The sequence below is a fragment of the Lepidothrix coronata genome, unplaced genomic scaffold (assembly GCF_001604755.1).
Source record: "Lepidothrix coronata isolate B3197 unplaced genomic scaffold, Lepidothrix_coronata-1.0 Scaffold233, whole genome shotgun sequence".
Lineage (NCBI taxonomy): Eukaryota > Metazoa > Chordata > Aves > Passeriformes > Pipridae > Lepidothrix > Lepidothrix coronata.
Genome location: NW_016690413.1, coordinates 849,980 through 872,869, shown reverse-complemented (window position 1 = coordinate 872,869; position 22,890 = coordinate 849,980). Strand labels below are relative to the sequence as shown.

Below are 22,890 nucleotides of genomic sequence, written 5' to 3'. Positions count from 1 at the left end.
CGCGCCCGCTCCCAGCCCCGCTCCGGGCCGGCTCTGAGGGTCGCGGCGGGGACTCTCCGCCTTCCCCCCCGCGGCCCCCGGTGCGGCGCGGGGAAGGCGGGAGCGGCGCGGTCCTCCACGCTCCCACAATGCCCCGCTGTCCCCGCCCGCCTCCCCGCTCGGGGCACATGCTCGGTGCGTGGCGCCGGCCAGGCCTGTTCCCGGCCCCGTCAGCACTCCCGGCACCCCCGGCATGGCCCCCCCCACAGGTACCGGCGGCCACGGGGGGCTGCGAGCCCGCGGCGGCGCGGGGGGACGTGGGGGCGAGGGCGAGGGGCCGGCGCGGCGCGGGCAGGGGGGGTGAGGACAGAGGGATGGGGCGGGAGGAGGGGGCTCGGGTCACCCCCCCGGGGCGGCCGCGGGGTCCTGCTGCCCCCCCGAGTCACCTCCGTGCCCCGCGGGCCTTGTCCCCGCGCAGGGCACGGCCGCCGTCCCGTCCCCGGGGCACGGGCACCTGCCGGGGCACGGCCCGGGGGAGTCGGGTTTCCACGAAGGAACGACCCGCCCGCACGTTCCCGGCGCCCTGCCCGCTCCCGGAGCCCATTCCCGCGGGGCTGCTGGGCCTCTGTCCAAGTGCTTCTATCGGGCTCCAGCCCCGCAGCCGGATTTCCCTTCCAGCCCGAGTAAGGGAACGTCTCCCGGCCCTTTTCCCCCCCCTCCCCAGGGAATGTCGTGGACAGCCAGGCGCCCCGGCTCGTGGCCAACCAGCTGCGCTGGGACCTGACGGCCGAGCAGATCGAGGCCATGGCCGCCGAGCTCACCGAGAGCACCAAGCTCGTGTACGACCGGGTGGGCAGCCAGGAGAGGGGGGAGGTGTCCTACGAGAACACCCTGAAGGCCCTGGCGGACGTGGAGGTGGAATACACAGGTGGGAGCAGCAGGGAGGGGGGGTCGGGGCTTTCTGGAACTCAGGACGAAGAGGGAGTGGGTTCAAACTGCCAGAAGGCAGGGTTAGGTGGGATGTTGGGAAGGGAGGGTGGAGAGGAGCTGGAATGGAATTCCCAGAGAAGCTGTGGCTGCCTCATCCCTGGAAGTGTCCAAGGCCAGGTTGGATGGGGCTTGGAACAACCTGGGATAGTGGAGGGTGTCCCTGTCCATGTCCCTGGGTGAGCCTTAAGGTCCCTTCCAACCCAGACCACTCCAGGATTCCATGATTCCGTGTTGCTAAGGTTTTTTTTTTTTTTGGTGGTTTTTAGCTCTGTGCTGTCAACTCCTGCTCTCTCCCCTTGGCTCCCAGCAGCGTGTTGGTGTTTTTTCCCAGTTAATGTTTATATGACGAGGTACAAGTACAAAGAACAAGACTTGGGAGGGAAGAGCAAACGAAGCCAAGGACACCCCTTTGGCAGCAGGATGAGCAGCCACATTCCCAAGGCTGTCCCCGCTTTCATGTGTCAGGGAGCATCAGTGGCAACAAACAGCAGAAAAGAAATCGTCATCTCCTTCCTAATTTTTTCCCTAAGCCAGTGGATAAATGTCTCTCCATGTGCCTGCTATAATTTTTGGGAAGGTACCATGTCGTGGTGGCACTAAAATGATGCAGTTTTGGTGCCTGGCTGGCTGGTTATTTGCAGAGTGACAATCCAGGCAGCCCCTCGGGGTCCCTGTGCCAGGAGCTGCCACACCTGTCTGGAGCAGGCACCAGCCTGCAAGCCTTGTCTTCCTCCTCTCCCAGCTCTCTTTCCTAAAATAAGAGGAAAAACCCCTTAGTAAGCAGGAGGAGTGTTGACTTCAGCACCTCTGTCAGCATTCCCTGCTCACCTCGTGCTGGGGGAGAGTCCAGGTGCCTGGAGAGCACCTGGAGTGCTGGTACCGGGGGCTTTGCAGGAATGTCCTCCCTGTTTTCCCTTCTCAAGTGGGAATGCATCAGGACAGGGCCCACCTGGTGGCTTTTGGGGAGCACCTGTGGGAAAGATGTGTCCCACTTTTAGCTCTAAGGGAGGCACACAGGGACGGTGCCAGCATGGAATCCTGGAATATCCTGAGCTGGAAGGGATCGGTGAATCCAACCCCTGGCCCTGCACAGGACACCCCCCCGAGCCCTGTGATGCCACAGCTGGGGCAGAGGGGTTGGGGTCTCACAGGCACGAAATTCCTGTGAGTTTTGGGGGCAGGCTGGGCTGTGGTGGGAGCCCAGGGGATGGGTGTGCTCGGCAGCAGGGAAGGGGCACGAGGGAGCCGCTCTTCCCTCGTGTGGGTGGTGGGTCGGGCCCTGGGCTGCCAGACTGGCTCTGTGTGGGCACTGCCAGCGCCCAGCAGCCCTGGGACGTGGAGCCATGATCCCTGTTCTCTGCCAGTGCGCCGGAACATGCTGGATTTCCCCCAGCACGTGTCCCCCTGCAAGGCCATCCGCACCGCCAGCACCGAGGCCGACAAGAAGCTCTCGGAGTTCGACGTGGAGATGAGCATGAGGCAGGACGTGTACCAGAGGATTGTCTGGCTCCAGGTGTGTTCCCTGCCAGGGCTGCCCCTCAGCAGGGCACTGAGACCTCCCAGGGTCCCAGCAAAGCCTTTCCCCTTGTCCCAGAGCTGAGTCAGGCCTGGAATGGGATTGCGGTGTGAGCGCTGCAGAGGGATCCAGCTGTTTGTGAGAGCTGGAAAATTGGGGGTTGAGGGCTCTGCCCCCTTCCCAGGGCCTTGATCACCCCTTTGCTGAGGTGGTGTTGGTAAGCCCAGCCCAGCTGAGGTGGGGAGGGGGCTGGTGATGCCCCAGGAACGCTGGGACACAGCAGAAAAGTGACGGATTTCAAGCAGTCTGGTAGGACCCAGTGCACCAGGGTGACATGGGAACCAGTGCACCAAAGCAGTCCCTGGGGGTGTTCCCATAAGCCACAGCTCCCACCAGGAAGCAGCTCCCTGCAGCACCTGGTCCTGCAGCTCCCCGAGCTCCCCGTGTTGTTTTCCAGGAGAAAGCAGAGAGTGCTTCCCTGAAACCTGAGGCAAAGAGGTACCTGGAGAGGCTGATCAAGCTGGGAAAGAGGAATGGGCTCCATCTCCCCGAGGAGACACAGGAGGTGAGCTCACAGAATTCCAGGGTGGTTTGGGTTGGAAGGAAGCTCATCCCATCCCACGCCCTGCCATGGGCAGGGACACCTTCCACTATCCCAGGTTGCTCCAAGCCCCGTCCAGCCTGGGCTTGCAAGTAGCACCTGGTTCCCAGAGGCAAAGGGCTGAAGGGAGGGGATTGAGCTGCTCAGGGTCTCCCTCTCTTACCAAGCACCGGTGAAGGAGCTCAAATCTGGGTTAACAATAGACGAGAAGGTGAAAAATAAGGGCAGAGGAGGTTGTTGCTGAAACACCTGCAGCTCCTGAGCTGGCAGGGGACGGGCAGGGCCTTGCTGAGGTGGCTGGTTCCCAGCAGGTGTGATCCCAGGGAGCCTGTTCCAGCCTGGGAGCGCGGTGCTGGCACACAATTGTGCAGCGTTGGGGCTGAGTCAGAGCCAAGTGCAGACTCGCTGCTGGGCAGCTCAGCAGGGCACAGCCTGGCTTCCTCCCTGGCACTGACTCTGCTCTGTTTATCTGCACTTTAAAGAAAATCAAAGCTATTAAGAAAAAGCTGAGTGTCCTGTGCATAGACTTCAACAAGAACCTCAACGAAGACACCACCTTCCTGCCCTTCTCCAAGGAGGAATTAGGTATGGAGAGCTCAGCTGAGCTCTGTGCTGGTGTGGCCGTGATTCCTGGTTTCCTCTTCCTGTGCTCCTTCTCAGAGCTGGTATTCCTGGAGGATCCTGGGCTCTCCCTCAGCCCTGTCTGCTCTTTTCCCAGGGGGGCTCCCTGAGGATTTCCTGAACTCCCTGGAGAAGACAGAGGATGGAAAGCTGAAGGTCACCTTGAAATACCCACACTACTTCCCTCTGCTGAAGAAGTGCTACGTGCCCGAGACGAGGAGGAAGGTGGAAGAGATGTTCAACTCCAGGTGCAAAGAGGTAGGTGGGACAGACGGGATGCCAGGGCAGTGGGGGGATCTCACCTGGGACTTGTGCTTCTTCCCTCGGGAGAGCTCCCGCTTCCTCTCTCACTGGATGCCCCACTCCCCTCTGTGTCTGCCCTGCAGGAGAACTGCCTGATCCTGAAGGAGCTGGTGGATTTACGGGCTCAGAAGGCCAATCTGCTGGGCTTCAGCACCCACGCGGACTTTGTGCTGGAGATGAACATGGCCAAGAGCAGCACGACGGTGGCCACGTTCCTGGGTGCGTCCCGGGGCAGAGCGGGGGCATCCCGGGCCGGGCGTGCTCCTCTGACCAGGGGTGCCAACCCTGCCTGCTGTGCTTCTCCCAGATGAGCTGGCCCAGAAGCTGAAGCCCCTCGGGGAGAAGGAGCGGGCCGTGATCCTGGACCTGAAGAAGAAGGAGTGCGAGAAGCGCGGGCTGGAGTTCGACAACCGCATCAACGCCTGGGACATGCGCTACTACATGAACCAGGTGGAGGAGACCAAGTACAGCGTGGACCAGAACCTGCTGAAGGAGTATTTCCCCATGCAGGTGGTCACCACAGGCCTCCTGGCCATCTACCAGGAGCTGCTGGGGCTCACCTTCCACCTGGAGGAGAAGGCGCCGGTGTGGCACGAGGACGTGCAGCTCTACACGGTGAAGGACACGTCCTCCGGAGAGACCATCGGGAAGTTCTACCTGGACCTGTACCCACGGTGAGGCCTCGGGCAAGGAGGAGCAGGGAGCAGGGCTGGGCTGGGGAGCAGAGCCTGAGGAAGAGCAGGGTCCTGCTCCTGTGCTCGGGAAGGGCCGTCCCGGGAGCACGGGGGGGTCTCCAGGGCTCCTGCTCCAGGCAGGACCATGGTGGGGGAGGCCGTGGCTGTGTCTGGCCGTGGGGAGGATCCCTGTGAGTGTCCTCTGCCTGTGCCAGGGAAGGGAAGTACGGGCACGCTGCCTGCTTCGGCCTGCAGCCGGGCTGCCTGCTGCCGGACTCCAGCCGGCAGATCTCGGTGGCCGCCATGGTGGCCAACTTCACCAAGCCCACGCCGGACGCCCCTTCCCTGCTGCAGCACGACGAGGTGGAGACGTACTTCCATGAATTCGGGCACGTCATGCACCAGCTGTGCTCCCAGGTGAGGCCTCCCTGCGCTGGCACAGGTTGGCACCTTTCCCCCGTCCCGCTCCCCCGTCCCTGAGCTCGCCGTGTCTCCCAGGCCGAGTTTGCCATGTTCAGCGGGACACACGTGGAGAGGGACTTCGTGGAGGCCCCGTCCCAGATGCTGGAGAACTGGGTGTGGGAGAAGGAGCCGCTGCTGCGCATGTCCAGGCACTACAAAACGGGCAGCCCCATCCCGGATGAGCTGCTGGAGAAGCTCATTAAATCCCGGCAGGCAAACACGGGTGGGTCCCTGCCGAGGGGGCTGGTGCTCCCTGAGTGTGGCGAGGGCAAGGGGTCGCTTTGTGACCTGGCTGGGTAGAGGAAAGGCTTTGCCTGGCTCCCCGTGGTGCTGGAGGGTCCGAGGGGACTGGGGGAAGGAGCCACACCTGCCTGGTGTTCATCTGGGAAGAGCGAGGGTGGCATGGCACAACGTGGACTGGGAGGTGGCACAGTGACGAGAGGTGCCAGGCCCCCAGCCTGCCCTGCTCCCACTGGCCTCGATGACACTCCTGCAGGCAGGATTCTGGCCCTGCCTGCCAGCAGGAGCTCAGTTTGCCTCCTCCTCCTCCTCCCTTTGGGAACAGGGCTCTTCAACCTGCGCCAGATCGTCCTGGCCAAGGTGGACCAGGCGCTGCACACCCAGACCAAGGCCGACCCCGTGGAGGTGTTTGCCCGGCTGTGTGAAGAGGTGCTGGGTGTCCCTGCCACCCCAGGTATGGATGTCCCACCCTCCTGTCCCTCTAGGGGAGGGACTGCACCCTTGGCTGCACCCTTGGCTCAGCAGGCTCTTCCCAGGCTGGCTCAGTGGAGACACTTTGTGCTGGCTCCAGGAAAAGTGGGGTTGAACCACGCAGAAGGGACTGGGAAGTGCTTCCCTGCATCCTCTGGGATTGTGACCAGCTGAGGCAGTGCCTGCTGCGACACAGTGACAGCAGGGGGGTGGTTTCCATGCCGTGAGTTCCCCTTAACCCCCTTCCCTTCCCCGCCCCACAGGGACGAACATGCCGGCCACCTTCGGCCACCTGGCCGGGGGCTACGACGCGCAGTACTACGGCTACCTCTGGAGCGAGGTGTTCTCCATGGACATGTTCCACACCCGCTTCAAGCAGGAGGGCATCATGAACTGCAAGGTAGGGAGAGCCCCCTGAGGGCTTCATGAACTGCAAGGTAGGGAGGGCCCCCCGAGCGTGGCCAGGGCGCAGTGCTGGTGCCAGGGTGGGTGTCCCTGACGAGGGTGGGTGTCCCTGTCGAGGGTGGGTGTCCCTGACGAGGGTGGGTGTCCCTGACGGGCCCCTCTCTGCTGGCAGGTGGGCATGGATTACAGGAACTGTGTCCTGCGTCCCGGCGGCTCCGTGGATGCTTCTGACATGCTGAGGAGGTTCCTGGGCCGGGAGCCCAAGCAGGACGCCTTCCTGGCCAGCAAAGGACTGAAGGTGGAGAGCAGCTCGCTGCCCTCGGGCTGCTGAGGCCCCTGTGCAGTGCAGCCCCTGCCCACGCACCTCCCCTCACCTGGTACCTGCCACCAAACACCCCCTGGGCCACCCCTGCCTCGAGCTGCCCCGCCAGGGTCCCGCTCTGAGCCCCCCCTGGGCTCTGGGAGCCGGGCTCAGCCCCGGGCCGGGCTCTGCAGTGACAGGGAGGTGACCTGCCCTTGTCACCCCCGCCGGGGACGGGGCTCTGGGTCACCCCCACAAATTTGCTGAACTTTGAACCTGAGTCCTGCACGAGGGTGAGTTTCAGCCTCACCCAGAGCCGGGGAGGAGGGGGAGAGGAGTTCCCAAAGCTTGGGTCATTGTTTTTAAATCCCGTCTTTTTAAGGAACCAGAATTCCCCCCCTGTTGTTGTTTCCCCCTTGGCCTGGTTTGTGTCCCAGGACAGATGGAACTGTCCTGAGCACCAAACAAGGGCAGCGAGCCCCGCTCTCCCCATCTTTGGGCAGCTGTTGGCTGTGGAGTAAAGATGGGGAGATCCCAGAGCTTAAAACCCATGGAATTTACTGGAACATCCTGCCCTGAGCCCCTCGGACCTTCCTGCCTGGGAGGGGCTGGCTGGTGGAGGTGTTGCCAGAACAGGGTTTGGGGGGCATGGCTGGACCCCCTGTGCTGTCAGGTGTCCAGGGGGGGCTGTACCTTCCCCTGGGCTGTACTGGGGCTGCCAGGGCCATTCCGGGGCCATCCCAGGGCCATTCCAGGGCCATCCCAGGGCCACTGAGGGCCATCCCGGGGCAGCCGGTGCCTGCCCGGCTCGAGCTGTGGCCGGGGAGGGTGTGGGTGTTGCTGTCGGCTCTGGGCCGGGCTGGGACAGGGGAGGGCCTTGTTTATTACCAAAAAAACAAGCCGACAGCTTCAAACAACACGGATGCCGGGATAAAAATACCCGGCGGGCTCCGCGCCAGGCCTGGGGCTGCCGGGAGCGGCGCCACGGGCAGGGACAGCAGCCAGGCCTGTGCCCGGCCTCGGGAGCGGCCAGGCTGTGCCACCTGTCCCCCGGCTGTCCCCGTGTCCCCGAGGACCCTGGGGGTGTTGTGGCACGAGGCCCCGTGCCAGGGCAGGGCCGTGGTGGTGGAGCCCCGACCCCGAGGGCAAAGGCCGGGCTGGGGTTTGCTCAGGGAGGAACCACGTGCGGGCTGGGAGAGGTTCCCAGCTGCTTCCTCGGGAGCTGGGGAGCCTGGAGAGGGGCTGAGGAGCTCCAGGGGGGCTGGGGTTTGTGTCCCACCCCACCTGCGGCCTCGGGTGTGTCGTGGGAGGGCTGTGGGGTCCCCCCCTGGGGGGGGAGGACACGAGTGGGAGCCAAATGCCCAAACTCGCACCCACCACCCCATCCCCCTGTGTGGGAGCTGCCGTGTCCCCCCCAGCCAGGCTGTTCCCTGTTCCCTCTCCTCTGGCCTTTGTCCCCCCAAGTGCAGGCAAAGTCGTTGCTGTCACCTCCCTCCCCCAGACCCTGCTGGTGACACCCCCCTCGCTGGTCCCCTCTGGTGCTGACACGTGGGCAGGTCCATGAGCAGGGCAGTGGCTCCTTGGTGCTTTCTGGGGCCACCTCGAGCATCTTGTCCTTGTCCCCTCCCGTGTTTTAGGCATAGGTGGGTGGTCCCAGCCCCCCCCGACGCTGTGGGTGATTTTAGTGTCATGTTTTACTGAGCTTTCAGCGTTTCCAGACTCTTCTCTCAAAAGAGAGAGAAAACTGAAGCTGGACAGGGAAACCACGCACTTTCCTCCCTCCTTCCCAGCCCACAGGTCCCTCTGTCCCCTCTCCAGTGTCCCCACTGCTGGTGGGGCTGGAGGCAGAGCGGGGTGACCTGGTGCCCCTCCTGGTGACCCCCAGGAGCAGCACCAGGACACGGCTCCTTGGAGCTGCACCTCCCCACCCCACCCCATCCCAGGCTGGCAGGGAAGAGAGCTCCCTTTTGGGTTTGGATTTCGGTTTTTTTTTCCCTGTTGACGTTTTTAAGGGCAGACTGGTGTGTGTGTGCCGTTCGTCCCGGTCACGTCCCCGCCCCGCTTGTCTCCATGACTGGATTTTAGACGGTTCCCAGCACTAATAAAGGTTTTCCTCCGCCGATGTTTGCCTGGCTCGGGTCCTGCCGAGGGAGCTGCTCCTCTGGGGGGGGGGGAACACGGCCCCCCCGGGGTGCCAGGGGCACAGCCACCCCCCCAGCAGCGCTGCAGCAGCCGGCACAGCAGGTCCTGTCCCAGGAACACGGGCACGGAGTGGCAGGCGCGGGGTGGGAGCCTGTGGGGTGTGAAACCCTGGGGAGGGACAGGCAGTGACCCCCCCCCCGTGTGTGTGTGTTCCCCCCATGTCCCCCCTGTGCCCCCCCCCAGCCCCACACCTGGGTGAAGAAGGGGTGGTCCAGCACGTCCTGCAGGCTGGGCCGTGCTGTGGGGTCGGGGTCCAGCATGAGGGCGAGGAGGGCCCGGGCACGGGGGGAGAGCTGGGGGGGCAGGGGGTACCGAGCCCCCCGGATGTGCTGGTACAGCTCCAGCCGCTGGGACCCCTCGAACGGGGGGCGGCCGGTCAGGGCCGTGTACCTGGGAGGGGGGGGTCCAGCTGCTCCAGGTGGGGCCAGGAGCATCCCCTGTCCTCCCTCCAGCTTTCTCCCATCCTACATCCATCTCCCCTTGTCCTCCCTCCAGCTCCCTCCAGCCTCCCCTGTCCTCCCTCCAGCCCCTTCCCCAACCTACATCCATCTCCCCTTGTCCTTCTTACAGCTCCCTCGTCCTCCCTCTTCATCCTTCCTCCAGCTCCCTCCATCCTCCCTCCAGCCCCCTCGTCCCCCCTCCAGACCCCCTTACAGGGCACATCCCAGGGCCCAGATGTCCGAGGGCACCCCGTGTCCCCTGCGGTCCAGCACCTCCGGGGCCAGGTAGCTGGGGGTCCCACAGAGCGCCCTGGGGGGACACAGAGGGGATGAACCCCTGTCCAGGAGCACCCCGGGGACACGGGCAGGGTGAGTCCCCCCCCCCGCGGCCCCCCGGCCCCGCTCACCCCCAGCGCCGCCCGGGCGGAGCCGCCCCCCGCGCCAGCCCCAGGTCCCCGATCTTCACCTGCATCTCCTCCGTCACCAAGAAGTTGCCTGTGGAGGGGGATGAGCGGGGTGGGGCCGGTGTGGGGCACCCCAAACCCGCCCCGGGTCACACACGCCCCCCCCCCCCGTGCCCCACGCACTCAGCTTGAGGTCCCGGTGCACGAGGCCGTGTCCGTGCAGGTAGCGCAGCCCCGAGATCACCTGGCGCAGGTAAAACCGCACCTCCGGCTCCCCCAGCCGGCCCCGGGCACGCAGGATGTCGGCCAGGGACTGGGGACAGAGAGAGGAGGCACTGGGACAGGACAAAAGGGACTGGGATGGAGCAAGGAGGGACTGGGGACAGCGAGGAGAGACTGGGGACAGAGCGAGGGGCCACCCTGGGCCCTGCTGAAGCCCCGGCCTGGGGGGGTGGGTGCATTGCTTGGTTTTGGAGTGCAGGAGCTTGGTTTGGGGTTCAGGTGCCCAGTTTTGGGGTTCAGGTGCCCAGTTTCAGGGTCAGGTGCTCACCCCGCGGCCGCAGAGCTCCAGCAGCAGGCAGAGGTGGCCGCGGTGGGTGAAGTGCCGGTGCAGGCGGACGATGTGCCGGTGGCTCAGCTGACGGTGCAGCTCCTGCTCCCGCTCCACCTGCACCGACACGAGCCCGGCAGCCCCCGGGGAACCCTCGGGATCCGGGCACCCCCAGCACACACCCCACGGGACGGGGCACGGGCAGGGCTGGGGGGCTCTGGGGGGTCCCCATGGGTTTTACCCCCCTTCCCCATCCCTGGGGACCGTCCCCCCCGGACTCACCCTGTCCCCGGTGCCCACCGCAGCCAGCCGGGCTCGAGGGACGACCTTCAGTGCATAGACCCGGCCGCTGGTCACCTCTGTCACCCGGTAGCAGCGCCCGAAGGTGCCCTGCGAGGATGATCCCGTGGGAAGGGGCAGCCCGGCACACGGAGGGGGGGCGGGAGGGGTCCCGGGTGTTGCGGTGCCCACCCGTGTGCCCTCCCTCCTGCTGTGGCTCAGTCCGTGTCTCCCCCCTGCCTCTTCCCCTTCCCCAGAGGGGGTGTGGTGGGTCCCCCTCGGAGCAGGACACCCCGGGGACCCCCTGCAGCCCTGGGGGGTGCGGGTGTGGGACCCCCCCGGGGTGCCCAGCGAGGAGGGGGGTGCTGGCTGGGGTGAGGGGCTGCTCAGGGGTGCAGGGAGGGGGATTTACCTGTCCCAGGAGCCGTCCCCGCTTGTAGATCATCCCACTGCCTGAGTCCTCGATGTACCAGCCGGGGGGCTCATCCCCCGCGTGCCCCGGGACCATCCTGCCCGCTCTGCTCTGCAGTGGGGACACCCCAGGGACACCCCAGGGACACCCCAGGGACACCCCCAGGGACACCCCCACCCGACACCGTAACCCCTTCAGCTCCGAGATGCCCGTGGGACCCAAGGGTGCCGGGTGACCCCCTCACACCCAGCACCCAGCGCTCTGGCACCCGAAGCCCCCCCCGAAGATGTCGAAGGAGGGACCCCCAGTGGGATCAACCCTCCCTGGGATGCCCAGAACGGGGGGTCCCGGATCAAGATACGACCTTGTAGGGGGGTCCTGGTGCCTCTTCCCCTCTGCTGCTGGGGCTGGTGGGGTCCCGAAGGGGGTGCAGGTGCTGCGAAGCAGCAGCTCCGCCCCCCCCGGAACGCCACCGGCCCCCCCGCCCCGACCGCCGGAGCTCCGGGCCCCCAAGGGTTAACGGGCGGCCGGGGAGGGCTGGGCGCACCTTTGGGGCTGGATATTAATAACGCGGCGGGGAGGGACGGGAGGCGAACCGGGCGGGGGGGGGGAAGCCTCGCCCGGCCCCCCCGGAGCTGCGCAGGCGATGCCCGATCGTGCCGGGTCCCCCCCTCTCGCCGCCGCCGGGACGCCGAGCCGGGACGGAGCCGCCGGGACGCCGCGGACGAGGGGCTGCATGGCCGGGGGGGGCTGTGGGGGCCGCCCCGTCCTCCGCGGGGCACCCCCCGGCGCTGGGTAAGCTCCTGATTTCTGCTCAACCCCCTCGCGGGACCCCCACCCCGCACCCCCGCGGACCCCCGGGGCTCCTGCGGGGAAACTGAGGCACGCGGTGCCCCCCGCGCTGCCGGCGGGGTCTGGGCATCACCCGACCCTCGGCGGGGTCCGGACCCACCGGCACCCACCCCGGAGCGACGGCACCGCGACCCCCAGCCCCTTCCCCTGCCCCGCCGGGGCACCCGGAGCCCGGGGCTGGGGGCGGCCACTCGCGACCCTCCCGGTCCCCGTGAGAGCTGCGCGGCGGGAGGGAACCGGCTCGGCTGGGGGATTCCCCGACGCGGGGCCGGGACCCTGGAACCCCCCTGCACCCCTCCGGAACCCCCCTGCACCCCTTTGCACCCCCGACACCTCCCGCACCCCCCACCCGCCTGACTGGGCGCTTTGGGGGGCTCCGGGATCAGGCGCTTTGGGCCGTGGGGGGGCCCCCGCTGCCCCCCACCCTGCTCGCCCCACGGCGGGGCCGGATCCGGATCGGGGAGCGGCGCGGAGCCCCAAGCGTGCAGGTCTGGTCCTGTCCCGGCAGGCAGCGATCCCGGCCCGGCGCCCGCCGCGGGGCCCTGGGGGTGGCGGGGCCGTCGCCCGTCCCGGTGCCGTGCGGGCACGTGTTTGGGACACGGCGTCGCCCACCCGGCGTCACCAACCCGGTGTCACACGCCCGTTGTCACCCACCCGCCGGACCCCACCGGCAGCACCGGACCCCCCGTCCCCGCCCCGGGGACCCTCCCGCCGCGGCTGCTCTTGCCCGTCTCTCCTTCTTCCCCCTCACTGCGGTCCCCGGGGGGGGGCTCGGCGGTGGCCCCGCCTCGGGGTCGATGGGGGATGTGGGGACACCCCCCTGCCACCCCCCGGCCCCTGGGATGGGGGTCTCAGGGCTCTGTGCTCCGCAGGTGCCGGCGGCCGTGGCGGCTCCTGCTCCTGGCCTGGCTCAGCCTGGTTGGCACGGCACAGGTGAGGGGTTTGGGGTGCATGGTGGCACCCCCGGGCCACCTGACCCCCCCCCCGGTGCTGATTGTCACCTCCCTCGTGCAGGACCCAGCCCTGAGCACACCAGCGAGGGTCCCCGAGCCCCCGGCCCCTGCTCGGCCCCGCCGGCAGCCGGCCCGGGGGACCTGGGGGTCCTGGGGCCCCTGGAGCTCCTGCTCCAGCTCCTGCGGGGACGGGGTCGCCCTTCGCACCCGGAGGTGCCAGCGGTGAGTGGGGCACGGGGACCCCATCCCATGGCAGGACCCAAACCCCACACGGGGCACCCAAATCCCCTGGCACGGCTCTGCCACCGCCCCCTGTGTGTCCCTGGGGGCCCTCGGCACCACTTGGGGGGACCTGGAGCCTGGTGGCTCCACCCTGCTGGGATGAGGGACATCGTGGGACATCGTGGTCCCCGCTCCTGCTCCCCCGTGGGGACGTGTCACTGCCAGCCCTGTGGTGGCTCGGTGGCACCGCAGCCCTGGAGATGGGGGGTTCCCTGTGGGGGCTGTGGGGCACAGGCAGGGCTGCTCGGGGGGGTCCCTGTCCCGGCCCCACCACGCTGACGCTGTGCTGGCAGGACCCCCGGGGAGGAGCCGTGCACGGGGGACCCGCGGCAGTACCGGCTCTGCCAGCTCCAGGTGAGCACGGGGAGGGCCGGGCACTGACGTGGCTGGTGCCAGTCCCCATCCCGGCCCGTGGGCTCCATCCTGCCGCTCCCACAGGGCTGTCCCAGCGGCTCCGTGCCCTTCCGGGCCATGCAGTGCTCCCTCTACGACAACAAGCCCGTCCTGGGCACGTCCGCCCGGTACCGCTGGGTTCCCTTCCATGGAGGTGAGTCCCGGGGTGGGGACGGTGTCACGGGGCTGACGGGGGGGCCACGGCTGCCCCCGGTGTCACCCTCATCCCTTCTCACCCCAACCCATCAGCCCCCAACCTCTGCGACCTCAACTGCCTGGCCGAGGGGCACAACTTCTACTACAGCTTCGGGCGGGTGCTGGACGGGACCCGCTGCGGCCCCGGCTCCCCGGACCTGTGTGTCGGCGGGCGCTGCCTGGTGGGTGTGAGGGGCTGGGACCCCCCGGGACCCCCCGGGACCCCCAGCCCTGACCCCCAGTGCTGAGGCAGCGTCTGGGCTCCCGCAGAGCGTGGGCTGTGACGGGATCCTGGGCTCGGGCCCTCGCCCCGACGCCTGCGGCCACTGCGGCAGCGGCTCCTGCGTCTTCGTGCACCGGCTGTTCCAGGGCTCGGACCCCTCCTCCGGTGAATGAACCATTGCCCCGGCCCCCTCCATGGGTGAATGCTTTGGCTCTTGGCTCCCCTGTCCTCCCGTCCCCTGTCTGTGTCCCCAAGGCATTGCCTGAGTCCCCTGTCACCCCGTCCACCAGGGCATCGTCCCTGATCCCTCCCTGTCCCCAACACTCAGGGACAGGGACAGCGGGCTCGGAGCAGCCCCCTCACCAGGGTGATTTGGCCTCGTTGCAGAGGGTGTTGTTCCTCTGGGGTGGGTGGAGGGTCTCTGGGGCACCCCTGTGGTCTGTGGGGTCCCCAGGGGTGTTCGAGGGTCCCTGGGGGCACCCAGAGTCCCTGTGTCCATATCCAGAATCCACGGGGTGCTGGGCAGGCTGTGGGGACAGTGATTCCCATGACAGCAGACAGCCCTGGATGGCAGCCCAGGGCCATTGTGGGGTATCCCCAGTGTCCCATCACATGGGCCCAGCTGGGTTAATGCCCCAGACCCCGGTCATCTGTGCCCCATCCCCTCCTGCCCCATCCCCCCAGGATGTCCCCTCGGGCCCTGCCCCAGCTCTGCCCTGACTCTGCCCCCCACCCCAACAGGATATTTTGGGTACATGAATGTGACCAAGATCCCGGCTGGGGCCACCCACATCAAGGTGACGGACAAGAGCCGCAACTACCTGGGTAGGACACGAACTGCCCTCGTCCCAGTCAGCCCCAGCCCATCCCAGTTGGTCCTGGCCGGTGCCAGCTGCGGGTCTGGGCAGGGCAGGGCAGGGCAGGGCAGGGCAGGGCAGGGGGTGGCTGTGTCATTCCGTGCCGTGCTGTCCCTCGTTGTCCCTCGTTGTCCCATGGCTGCCGTGCCGCTCCCTCGCTCAGATGCTGTTTTGAGCATCCCGGGGTCAGTGAACTCACAAGCGCTCAGGGCAATTTTCCAGAGGCTGCGGCCTTGGGTTTTGGGAAGGGCTGAGCTGGAGCGGGGCCAGACCGGCCACTGCACACCAGAACCAGCACCCCATTCCCCCAACTCCCCTCCCCGGCGCAGCTGGAGCCCCATCCCCCTCTGGGAGGAGGGTCTGGGGGCTTGGTGGAGGCGGGGGGTTGCACACCAGGGTTTGGCTCCGGCTTGGGCCCGAAGCCAAGATCTTACAAGGAAGCAGATTCCCCGGAGCCCCGAGCGCGGCTCTCCCGGCCCACGCTGCCCTCCCTGCGCCGGGAGAGGCCTCCGGTGGGGACCCGGGCGGGGGGTCCCGGGGGCTGTGCGGTGCTGGGCCCCGGACCCGCTTGCTCCCGCAGCGCTGATGACGAGTGACGGGCGCTACGTGCTCAATGGGGACTGGGCCATCGCCTGGCCGGGGCCCTACGAGGCCGCCGGCACCCGCCTCACCTACACCCGCGCCCCCGACGGCACCGAGAGCCTGGAGGCACCCGGGCCCACCGACCAGGACCTGCACGTGATGGTGAGGGCGGGGAGGGGGCACACGGGGACAAGGGGCAGCCACCCCCAGCCCCCACCGCCCCCCTCAGCCCTGCCCCTGCCCCCCAGGTCCTGCTGCAGGAGCCCAACCCTGGCATCGAGTACGAGTTCTGGGTGCCCCGCGGGCACCCCCAGCCCGGCCGTGGGGACACCAGCCCCCTGCGGCAGCCCCAGCCCCGGGGGGCCGGCAGCCCCCCGCCCCAGGAGCCCCCGCTCACCCCGGCCCCTGCACGGCCCCCCCAGCCCGGGGGCTTTGCCACGGAGCCGCTGCCGAGGAGCCCCCCAGGCCGGAGCCAGGATGGGGGTACTGCAGGTACCTGCTCCCCTCGGGGGTCCCCACAGCCCCCCAAACCCCTGGGCTTGCTGCTGTGGACGGGAGGTCCCAGAGAGCTCAGGGATATAAATGAGATGAGGGCCCTAAAATGGGCCCTAAAACTCCCCTCCAGAGCTCTCAGGAGCCCAGTGTGTCCCTCTCTGGAGTCTGGACCCTCAATGAGCCCTCCCAGAACTTCAAGAAGGGGGTTTTGGTGGGTGAGGAGTCCCCTCTGCCCCCTAAATTGCTGCAGCTTTGTCCCCGCAGGGCGATGCGGGAGGTGCCGCCCGGCCAAGGGACGTTCCCAGCGCATCCGGCACTTCTGCCAGAGCGACTTCGGTGAGCGCGGGGGCGGGAGGGGCTCGGGAGGGTGTCGGGGGCGGGACAGGGCTCAGGGCAACGCCAGGGGCGGGAAGGGGCTCAGCGTGCCCCCTCCTCGCCCCGCAGTGTTCCACGGGCGGATCGTGGCGCAGCGCTTGGTGGGGCGGGAGACGCGCTACGAGGTGGAGGTGAAGGCGCCGTACCGGCAGCGCTCGCCGCTGGTGTCCCGGGAATACCTGTGGGTGCCCAACACCTGCGGGTGCCCCCCGCTGCGGGAGGGCGGCGAGTACGTGCTGATGGCGCGGCGGCACGTGAACCACGAGCACACCCTGAACCGCATCCTGCTGCAGGACGGCGGCTACGCCCGGCCCTGGACGCCCCGCGAGGCCCGGCTGGTGCGGGAGGCGGCGCGGCACTGCCCCCAGCCCCGGCCGCCCTGAGCCCCCCCGGCCCCGGCGCCCCCCGGGACGGGACCCCGAGGGCGAGCCCGGTGCTCCTGCCGTGCACCGACCCCTCCCCTGGCTGTGGATGGACCCCCAGGGACCCCCCGTCCCACCCTGGGGGATCTCGCCGTCCGTGGGGTCCGTGTGGCAGCGGCGTTGGGGTGGGGGCGAAGGAGGGTGGTAATTTATTATTTTTGCAGAAAATAAACCTGTTTATCCCCTCTCTCGCCGCGTGCCCCTTCCTGGCTGGAGCCAGGGGGTCTCCTCCGTGTCCCCACGGGCAGGGGGTTCCCAGAGTGTCCCCGTGCCGAGCCCCCAGAGCAGCTCCCGCCCCGCAGCGTGTCCCAGTCCCCGATGGCCCCGTGCCAGGCTCTCCCCGCCGGGGTCGGGGACCTGCTGCTTATCTCCCTTCCGGCGGAGGCGGGCGGGTCCCCCCTCGTGCCGGAGCCCCCTCGCCCGTAACCCAACCCGTGGAACGGGGGGGCCACCGTGGGGCCCACACGGGGACGGGATGTGACGGGGGGCACTGGGGCACCCTGGGGGGCATCACCAGCTTGGGGCTCCCTTGGGGGTCTTGTGCCCGTTGGGGGGTGGGTTTGGAGCTGGTGCCAGGGAAGGGCTGAGACCTCCCAGCTCGTGTCCCTGGTGGCTGTTCCCAAACTGGGGTACTTGGGAGGGGTACGAGGGTGGGTGCCCTGGAGTGCCCCAAGTGGCAGCTGCCAGGCCAGGAGGGTCCTGGTCACCCTGGGGCAGAGATGAGCCCTGGGACCAGCTGGGGCTTGGTACTGGGCTCCCCAGCTGGTGCCAGTAAACCCTGAGTGATTCCCGGTGCTCCGGGGTGATTGGGGCAGTAAAGGTGCCTCCACCCTGTAAGAGTGGCCCCTCTCGTCCTCACTGTCGATTTGGGGCTGCCAGGGTGGGTTTGTCCCTGGGCAGGGAGGGTGTTCAGTTCCAGCTGCCCACCGAGGACTAGGCCGGGCCGGGGGAGCAGGATGGGGAAAACCCCTCGGAGAGGCCATAGGGAAGCTGTGCCCTGGTGCCTCCAGCTCTAACTCGACCTGCTGGGCTGGGCAGTGTCCCCAGGACTGTCCCTTGGTGTGTGCACAGACCCCAGCTCAGCCCGGGGCTCGGGGTCCCCCTGAGGAGAGCCCCTCTGTCTCAGCTGCCTTTGGAGACAAAGCTCCATCCCGGCTCCCTCCTCTCCGTGCTCTGCAAGGTCCAGCCAAGGGTTTTCACGGGTCATTATACGCTTGGAGAAAGGTCTGGCTCTCTCCCTTAATTCCCAAAACTCTTCAGCTGAGCAAACACTCTGTGCTCTGGCCAGCACAGCCGGGGAGGGGGGGACACAAACCCCCTCCCCTATGTCCCGGGGCAGTCCAGGGGCCTGGCGTGGGGCCGGTGCCCCGGGAGGGCCCCAGCTGGCAGCTCTCTCTGTCCATCCCTGCCCGGTGCCATGTGCCGGGGCACAGCTGCCACCCTGCTGCTGCCAGTCCCCGTGGGACAGTGAGGGCCGGGGGGCTTTGCCTCCTCTCACTGCCCTGGGGGGGGAGCAGGGTGTCTGGGGGGTGCAGCCGCCCTGGGATCCCTTTTTTTGAGGCCTAAAAGTTGCTGGTGAATGGGAACTGGGGCCCGTGCAGTGGATCTGGGCTGTCTTCTGCTGCCTCTGCTCCGTGGTGGGCTCGTGGCTGAGCTCCTGCCGTGGCACCACGCGGGTGCAGCTGCTTGGACACACGTCACATCCCATCCCTCTGCTCCTGGGAAAGGGCACGGGGCTCCTGGCCCCTCTGGAAATGCTCAGATCCCTGGGGGCATGGGGGGGACAAGGTGGGGAGGGGGGGCACCACCCCTGTGCAGAGCCGGGCACGGGGTGGGAGCAGCTGCTGGGAAGGGAAATCCCCCTGCACAGAGGGTGGTCCAGGAAGGCAACAACCAGTTTATTTTGGAAGCCGGGAGAGATGCCAGCCGTGTCCCAGGCTGCGTCCCTGCAGCCCAGGCCGGTGTCACTCTGTCCTTCCGGCCTGGCGACAGCAGAAGGCGCCTTTCCCTGCACGGAGGGCCACCCGGCACGTGGGGTAGAGGATGCCCGCCAGGACCAGGCTGCTGCAGGCCAGCACGGTGACAACCAGGAGCTCCCTGCGCAGCCCCCCCGGGCTGAGGGGGCCCTGGGAGGGGGAGCAGGTGTGGGTGAGCTGCTGGAAGGTGCGGGTGGAGGGGCAGGACGTGCAGTTGGTGGCCGAGGCGCCCTGGCAGGTGTAGCAGGAGGGGTGGCAGTGGGCACACACGCGGGCCGTGGCGGTGGCACTGCGGGTCCGGCCGTAGTAGCGCGGGGGGCAGTAGGGCAGGCAGGAGCGCTGGTGGGCATACAGGGAGCTGCCACACTCTGAGGAGAGAGGGTGGATGAGCCCCCCGGGGCCCAGAGCACTGTCACTGTGCCCCCCAAAGCCTCACTCACCCTCGCAGGCTCCCTCCTTGTCCCACTGGACACAGCCGTCCGTGGCGGAGGCCGCGGAGCGCCTGGAGCTCATGTCCTCATCCGTGCCGTGCAGGTGCAGGATGAAGCTGGTCAGCTGGCCTGGGGACAGGAGGGACAGGGCTCAGGACCTGCCAGGTGATGGATATGGGGCTGAAAGCTTTGGGGTTGTGCCCCCTTCCTGGCCCTGTGCTGGCCAGGGAGGCCCTCAGAGCAAACAAGGGGCCCTGTAGATAAGGAGGGCTCATGGCTGGGAGGGAGAAGCCAACAAGTTGCTCATCCAAGGGGGGGAAGGAAAAAGAATGATCAGGCACTGGGTGATCCCAGTAAATGGGTGTCCCTCCCCAGGGCACCCACCTGTGTTGTGGGCATCGCCCTTGTTCTCCAGGTGGAGTGTCCAGGTCCCCTTGGGGTTCTCGTCCCAGAAGTGTGTGGACATGAAGGTCCAGTCCTTGTAGCCCTCCTGGCTGGTGTCGTAGGGGCTGGAGGAGGGGAGCAGAGCTGGGAGTGCCAGCTGGGGGGGCTGGAGGAGCAGGATGTGGCCAAGGACAGCCTGGAGTCACCCTGTTCTTGCTCTAAGGGGGCACTGCCATGTGGCAGAGGCCCAGAGGAGTTTTGGGCCCGGTGAGCCCCTTGTTGGGGGTCTCCTGGCCCCGGGAGGGCTGTGGAGGGGCCCCCCAGCCCCTGGTGGGTCCCGGTGCTCCGTGTCCTTACCGCATGGTCACCAGCGTGGACGTGGTGCCCGTGGGGCTGCTCAGGGCCACCACCAGGTCCCCCCTGCGGCTGTAGCTCAGGGACAGCTGGACCTGGACGTGCTCCAGCGAGCGGATGCTCTGGGAGCAGGAGAAGACATCTGTGGAGATGGTGAGCTTGGAGCCGATGTCCCTGTCGAGGGCAAGCTGGAGGTGAGGGCACGCCTTCCCCTTCCACGGGCATCCTGCCCTCCTCCACGGCCTCCAGGCACAACCCTGTGCCCGCAGCAGGCACTGTGCAGCACAGGACGCTTTTTGGGAGGCAATCCCTGTTCCTGGAGCAGGCACAGCAAGTCCCAGTGTGAGGCTGGGCCCGGGGGTGCTGTCCCTTACCTGGGGGCCTGAAGGACCTTGACTGAACACTTCTCCTGAGGCCGAGTCCCCGCCCAGGCCATGGCCTCCTGCACCAGCAGCCCCGCGTCCAGCAGCCCGTAGCCGTAGTAGTGGCTCACTGGAAAGCAGGTGCCACCAGGAGAGGACCCGTGAGCCCCTCAGCGCTGGCAGAGCACCGGGAGCTGCTGGAAGGTGTCCCAGGGCCGGGTGAGGGGAGCAGGAAGGGCTGAGCCCTGCACTCACCCCTGCGTCCCACCCCGTTCTTGGCCCAGTCCTCGGCCTTCAGGTGAGCGGGTCTGGAGGCCCTGATGATGAGGTGCTGCAGGTCACGCCAGCTCAGGGCTGGGCTGGAAGCAAGGAGGATGTGGGGATAGAGGTGTCTGGGTTGGCTTTTAAGGGTGGGATTCAGCCCTTCTAAATCATGAGGTGGGTAAGTCAGCTGTCTGGGTCCAACCAGATCCCCCCACAACCTCCTTCAGTGCCCAAGTGGGAGCAAAAAGACCTCCAGAGCACAATTCTCCTCCTGTCCCCTGCCCTCCCATGGTTTTGGGAGAAGATGCTGCCCCACCAGAACCCGGGGACACCTCAACTCTGCACTCCCAACCTCCCTGCCAGCAGCCTCCCCCCTTCCTCGGGGCTTCCCCTCTCCCTGGGGGCTGTCCTGCTCTCTCAGTGTCACCTACTTGGCCTCCAGTGCCAGGGCGACCATCCCTGCGGCCAGCGGGGCCGAGGCCGAGGTGCCCGTGTGCTTGTCGGTGCAGCGGTGGTGCAGGTCGGTGGTCACCTGGGGGAGAGGGGGGGTCTCAGCACCACTGCCAGGGAGGGCTTCCCAGAGCTGGGCACCTCCAGCAAACGCTCCTTTTGTGACCCTTTGGGCTTCTGGGGGGAGGTCCACACAGACACTTTACTAAAGCTGCCCTGTCCCTCCCCGGGTGAGAAGGGCTGGGACGAGCCTGCCCCGTGGGATGTGCTGGGATGCCCCGTGTGCCCTGTAGGATGTGCTGGGATGCGCCATGTGCCCCGTGGGATGTGCTGGGATGCCCCGTGTGCCCCGTAGGATGTGCTGGAATGTGCTGGGATGCCCCGTGGGATGTGCTGGGATGTGCTGGGATGCCCCGTAGGATGTGCTGGGATGCGCCGTGTGCCCTGTGGGATGTGCTGGGATGCCCCATGTGCCCTGGGGTCGTTGCTCTGGCGGGGCTGTCACCACACTCACGATCTGCACGTCGCTGCTGGCCCTGCTGCTGTAGGTGGTGGTGAGGATGGCGGCACAGCCCTCGCTGTAGCGGGGCCGCTGCCCGTCGCCCAGGACGCTGCCCACCGACACCGTGTAGATGCTGTTGCCGTACCCGTCGCAGTTGCAGTCGTCGTAGTGGATCCCCCCGTTGCCCGAGGCCCAGATGAAGATGGAGCCGAGGCCCCCCCGGCCCTGTTGGGGAGGCAGAGGGGGGTGGGCAGGGGGTCCCGGTGCCCCCGAGGCCCCCGAGGCCGGCACTGGGCTCACCTGGCTGACCCCCCTGTGGAAAGCGGCCGCCGCCAGCTCGCCCGGCCCGTCCACCGTCCTGCCGTCATCCTCGGGGCCCCAGCTGGCACTGTAGATGTGGATGTGCTGCGAGTGCAGACTGAGGGCCTGGGCCTCCACCACGTCGATGATGGGACCGTCCAGCATCCGCACACCTGAGGGCCAGCACCGGGAGCGGCCGTGGGCACCGGGAGTGGCCATGGGCACCGGGAGCGGCCGTGGGCACCAGGAATGGCCGTGGGCACCGGGAGCGGCCGTGGGCACCAGGAATGGCCGTGGGCACCGGGAATGGCCGTGGGCACCGGGAGCGGCCGTGGGCACCGGGAGCGGCCATGGGCACTGGGAATGGCCGTGGGCACCGGGAACGGCTGTGGCCGAGAGGCGGCAGCACCAGGGGAGGCCAGGAGGGCTCCAGGGGGGAAATGGGAGTCACGCGAGTGCCACCCCAAGGGGAGGGACGAGGGGCACCTCGACAGCCCCCCCTTCGCCCCCACTGGCTCAAGCACCGTCCACATGACCCTGCCCTAAGCAGATCAGGCTCCTGCGGGGCTGTGCCGCTGCCACGAGCCAGTTCCCAAAGCTCCTTGTTAAGCCTTTTGTAATTAAGCCCGGGGAGTTATCCCGGCATTTAACCCCCTTTGCCACCCTCGCTCCTGCAGGGGCACCTGAGCCTGCCCAGGGATGGTGCTGCTGTGTTGGGGTGGGCATTAAACCCCCGGGGAGCTCAGAGACTGATGTGTGGTAACACTGCAGCACCCTCTACCCCCCTGCAAGCCCCCACTGTGGCCCCACCTGGGGTCACACATCCTCCCGGGGTGCTGGAGCTGCTTTCCAACCTCCATCCCACCGGAGAGGTGTCTCACCTCCAATTTTGGCGTTGTAGGCAACGCCTGCCCCGCAGATCCCGTTGTTGGCCACAGCTGCCACTTCTCCTGCACAGCGTGTCCCGTGCCTGGGGGGGCAGAGTGAAATGGGTGAGGGGCCTGGGGCAGCCTCGGCCCCCCAAGGGACGGAGCAGAACCCACCAGTTATTGTCCCCATCACCGTATCTGGGCTGGGGATCGGGGTCGTTGCTGTTGAAGTCGTAACTCGCCTGCGGGTCCTGTTACAGAACGAGGCACCAGCGTGAGTGAAGGGCCCTGGCAGGGCTGTGACAGCCCAGCACAGGCGCCTGGCACCCAGCCCAGGGCTGGCACTGCCGGGGGCCCTCACTGCCAGCCCAGGGGGGACGGGGGGGCCCCTTCGGGCCCAACTGTGCTGGGTCAGTCTGAGCTAAACTGAGTTCAGAGAAGGGAACGGAGCTGGGGAAGGGGCTGGAGCAGCAGGAGCAGCTGAGGGGGCTCAGCCTGGAGAAAAGGAGGCTCAGGGGG

At 67.5% G+C, this 22,890-nt stretch overlaps 3 protein-coding genes across 3 annotated transcripts in view; 2 read left to right on the top strand and 1 right to left on the bottom strand.

Moving 5' to 3' along the window:
* The first annotated feature begins 154 nt into the window (after window positions 1-154).
* On the top strand, window positions 155-8,685 carry THOP1 (thimet oligopeptidase 1). Its single transcript, XM_017834411.1, has 13 exons — window positions 155-248; window positions 704-907; window positions 2,334-2,482; window positions 2,943-3,050; window positions 3,569-3,671; window positions 3,805-3,965; window positions 4,094-4,229; window positions 4,318-4,684; window positions 4,900-5,101; window positions 5,183-5,369; window positions 5,712-5,840; window positions 6,121-6,257; window positions 6,435-8,685. The coding sequence occupies exons 1-13, from the start codon at window positions 233-235 to the stop codon at window positions 6,591-6,593; spliced, it is 2,058 nt and encodes a 685-aa protein (XP_017689900.1). The 5' UTR covers window positions 155-232; the 3' UTR covers window positions 6,594-8,685.
* Window positions 8,686-11,496: 2,811 nt separating this feature from the next.
* ADAMTSL5 (ADAMTS like 5) lies at window positions 11,497-16,440 on the top strand. The gene is made up of 12 exons (XM_017834333.1): window positions 11,497-11,645; window positions 12,575-12,635; window positions 12,717-12,877; window positions 13,231-13,291; window positions 13,376-13,484; window positions 13,580-13,707; window positions 13,796-13,913; window positions 14,490-14,573; window positions 15,186-15,349; window positions 15,436-15,679; window positions 15,947-16,018; window positions 16,127-16,440. The coding sequence occupies exons 1-12, from the start codon at window positions 11,497-11,499 to the stop codon at window positions 16,438-16,440; spliced, it is 1,665 nt and encodes a 554-aa protein (XP_017689822.1).
* A 1,921-nt stretch (window positions 16,441-18,361) lies between these two features.
* Window positions 18,362-22,890, bottom strand: part of PCSK4 (proprotein convertase subtilisin/kexin type 4) — a 6,166-nt gene continuing 1,637 nt past the window's right edge. The window contains exons 5-15 of the mRNA XM_017834412.1: window positions 22,546-22,622; window positions 22,384-22,472; window positions 21,503-21,675; window positions 21,215-21,427; window positions 20,682-20,782; window positions 20,242-20,345; window positions 19,999-20,116; window positions 19,628-19,798; window positions 19,271-19,395; window positions 18,896-19,015; window positions 18,362-18,823 (exon numbers count right to left, since the gene is read on the bottom strand). Of these exons, the coding sequence (XP_017689901.1) occupies window positions 18,444-18,823; window positions 18,896-19,015; window positions 19,271-19,395; window positions 19,628-19,798; window positions 19,999-20,116; window positions 20,242-20,345; window positions 20,682-20,782; window positions 21,215-21,427; window positions 21,503-21,675; window positions 22,384-22,472; window positions 22,546-22,622 (1,671 nt within the window). The 3' untranslated portion in view covers window positions 18,362-18,443. The remainder of the gene's footprint in view (window positions 18,824-18,895; window positions 19,016-19,270; window positions 19,396-19,627; window positions 19,799-19,998; window positions 20,117-20,241; window positions 20,346-20,681; window positions 20,783-21,214; window positions 21,428-21,502; window positions 21,676-22,383; window positions 22,473-22,545; window positions 22,623-22,890) is intronic.

Coding starts and splice junctions, on each gene's coding strand:
- ADAMTSL5 (XM_017834333.1), top strand. CDS start 11,497: ATGCCCGATCGTGCCGGGTCCCCCCCTCTCGCCGCCGCCGGGACGCCG. Junction 12,878..13,230: donor CGCACCCGGAGGTGCCAGCG/GTGAGTGGGGCA, acceptor CTGTGCTGGCAG/GACCCCCGGGGAGGAGCCGT. Junction 14,574..15,185: donor CAAGAGCCGCAACTACCTGG/GTAGGACACGAA, acceptor TTGCTCCCGCAG/CGCTGATGACGAGTGACGGG.
- THOP1 (XM_017834411.1), top strand. Junction 4,685..4,899: donor TACCTGGACCTGTACCCACG/GTGAGGCCTCGG, acceptor TGCCTGTGCCAG/GGAAGGGAAGTACGGGCACG. Junction 5,841..6,120: donor GGGTGTCCCTGCCACCCCAG/GTATGGATGTCC, acceptor CCCGCCCCACAG/GGACGAACATGCCGGCCACC.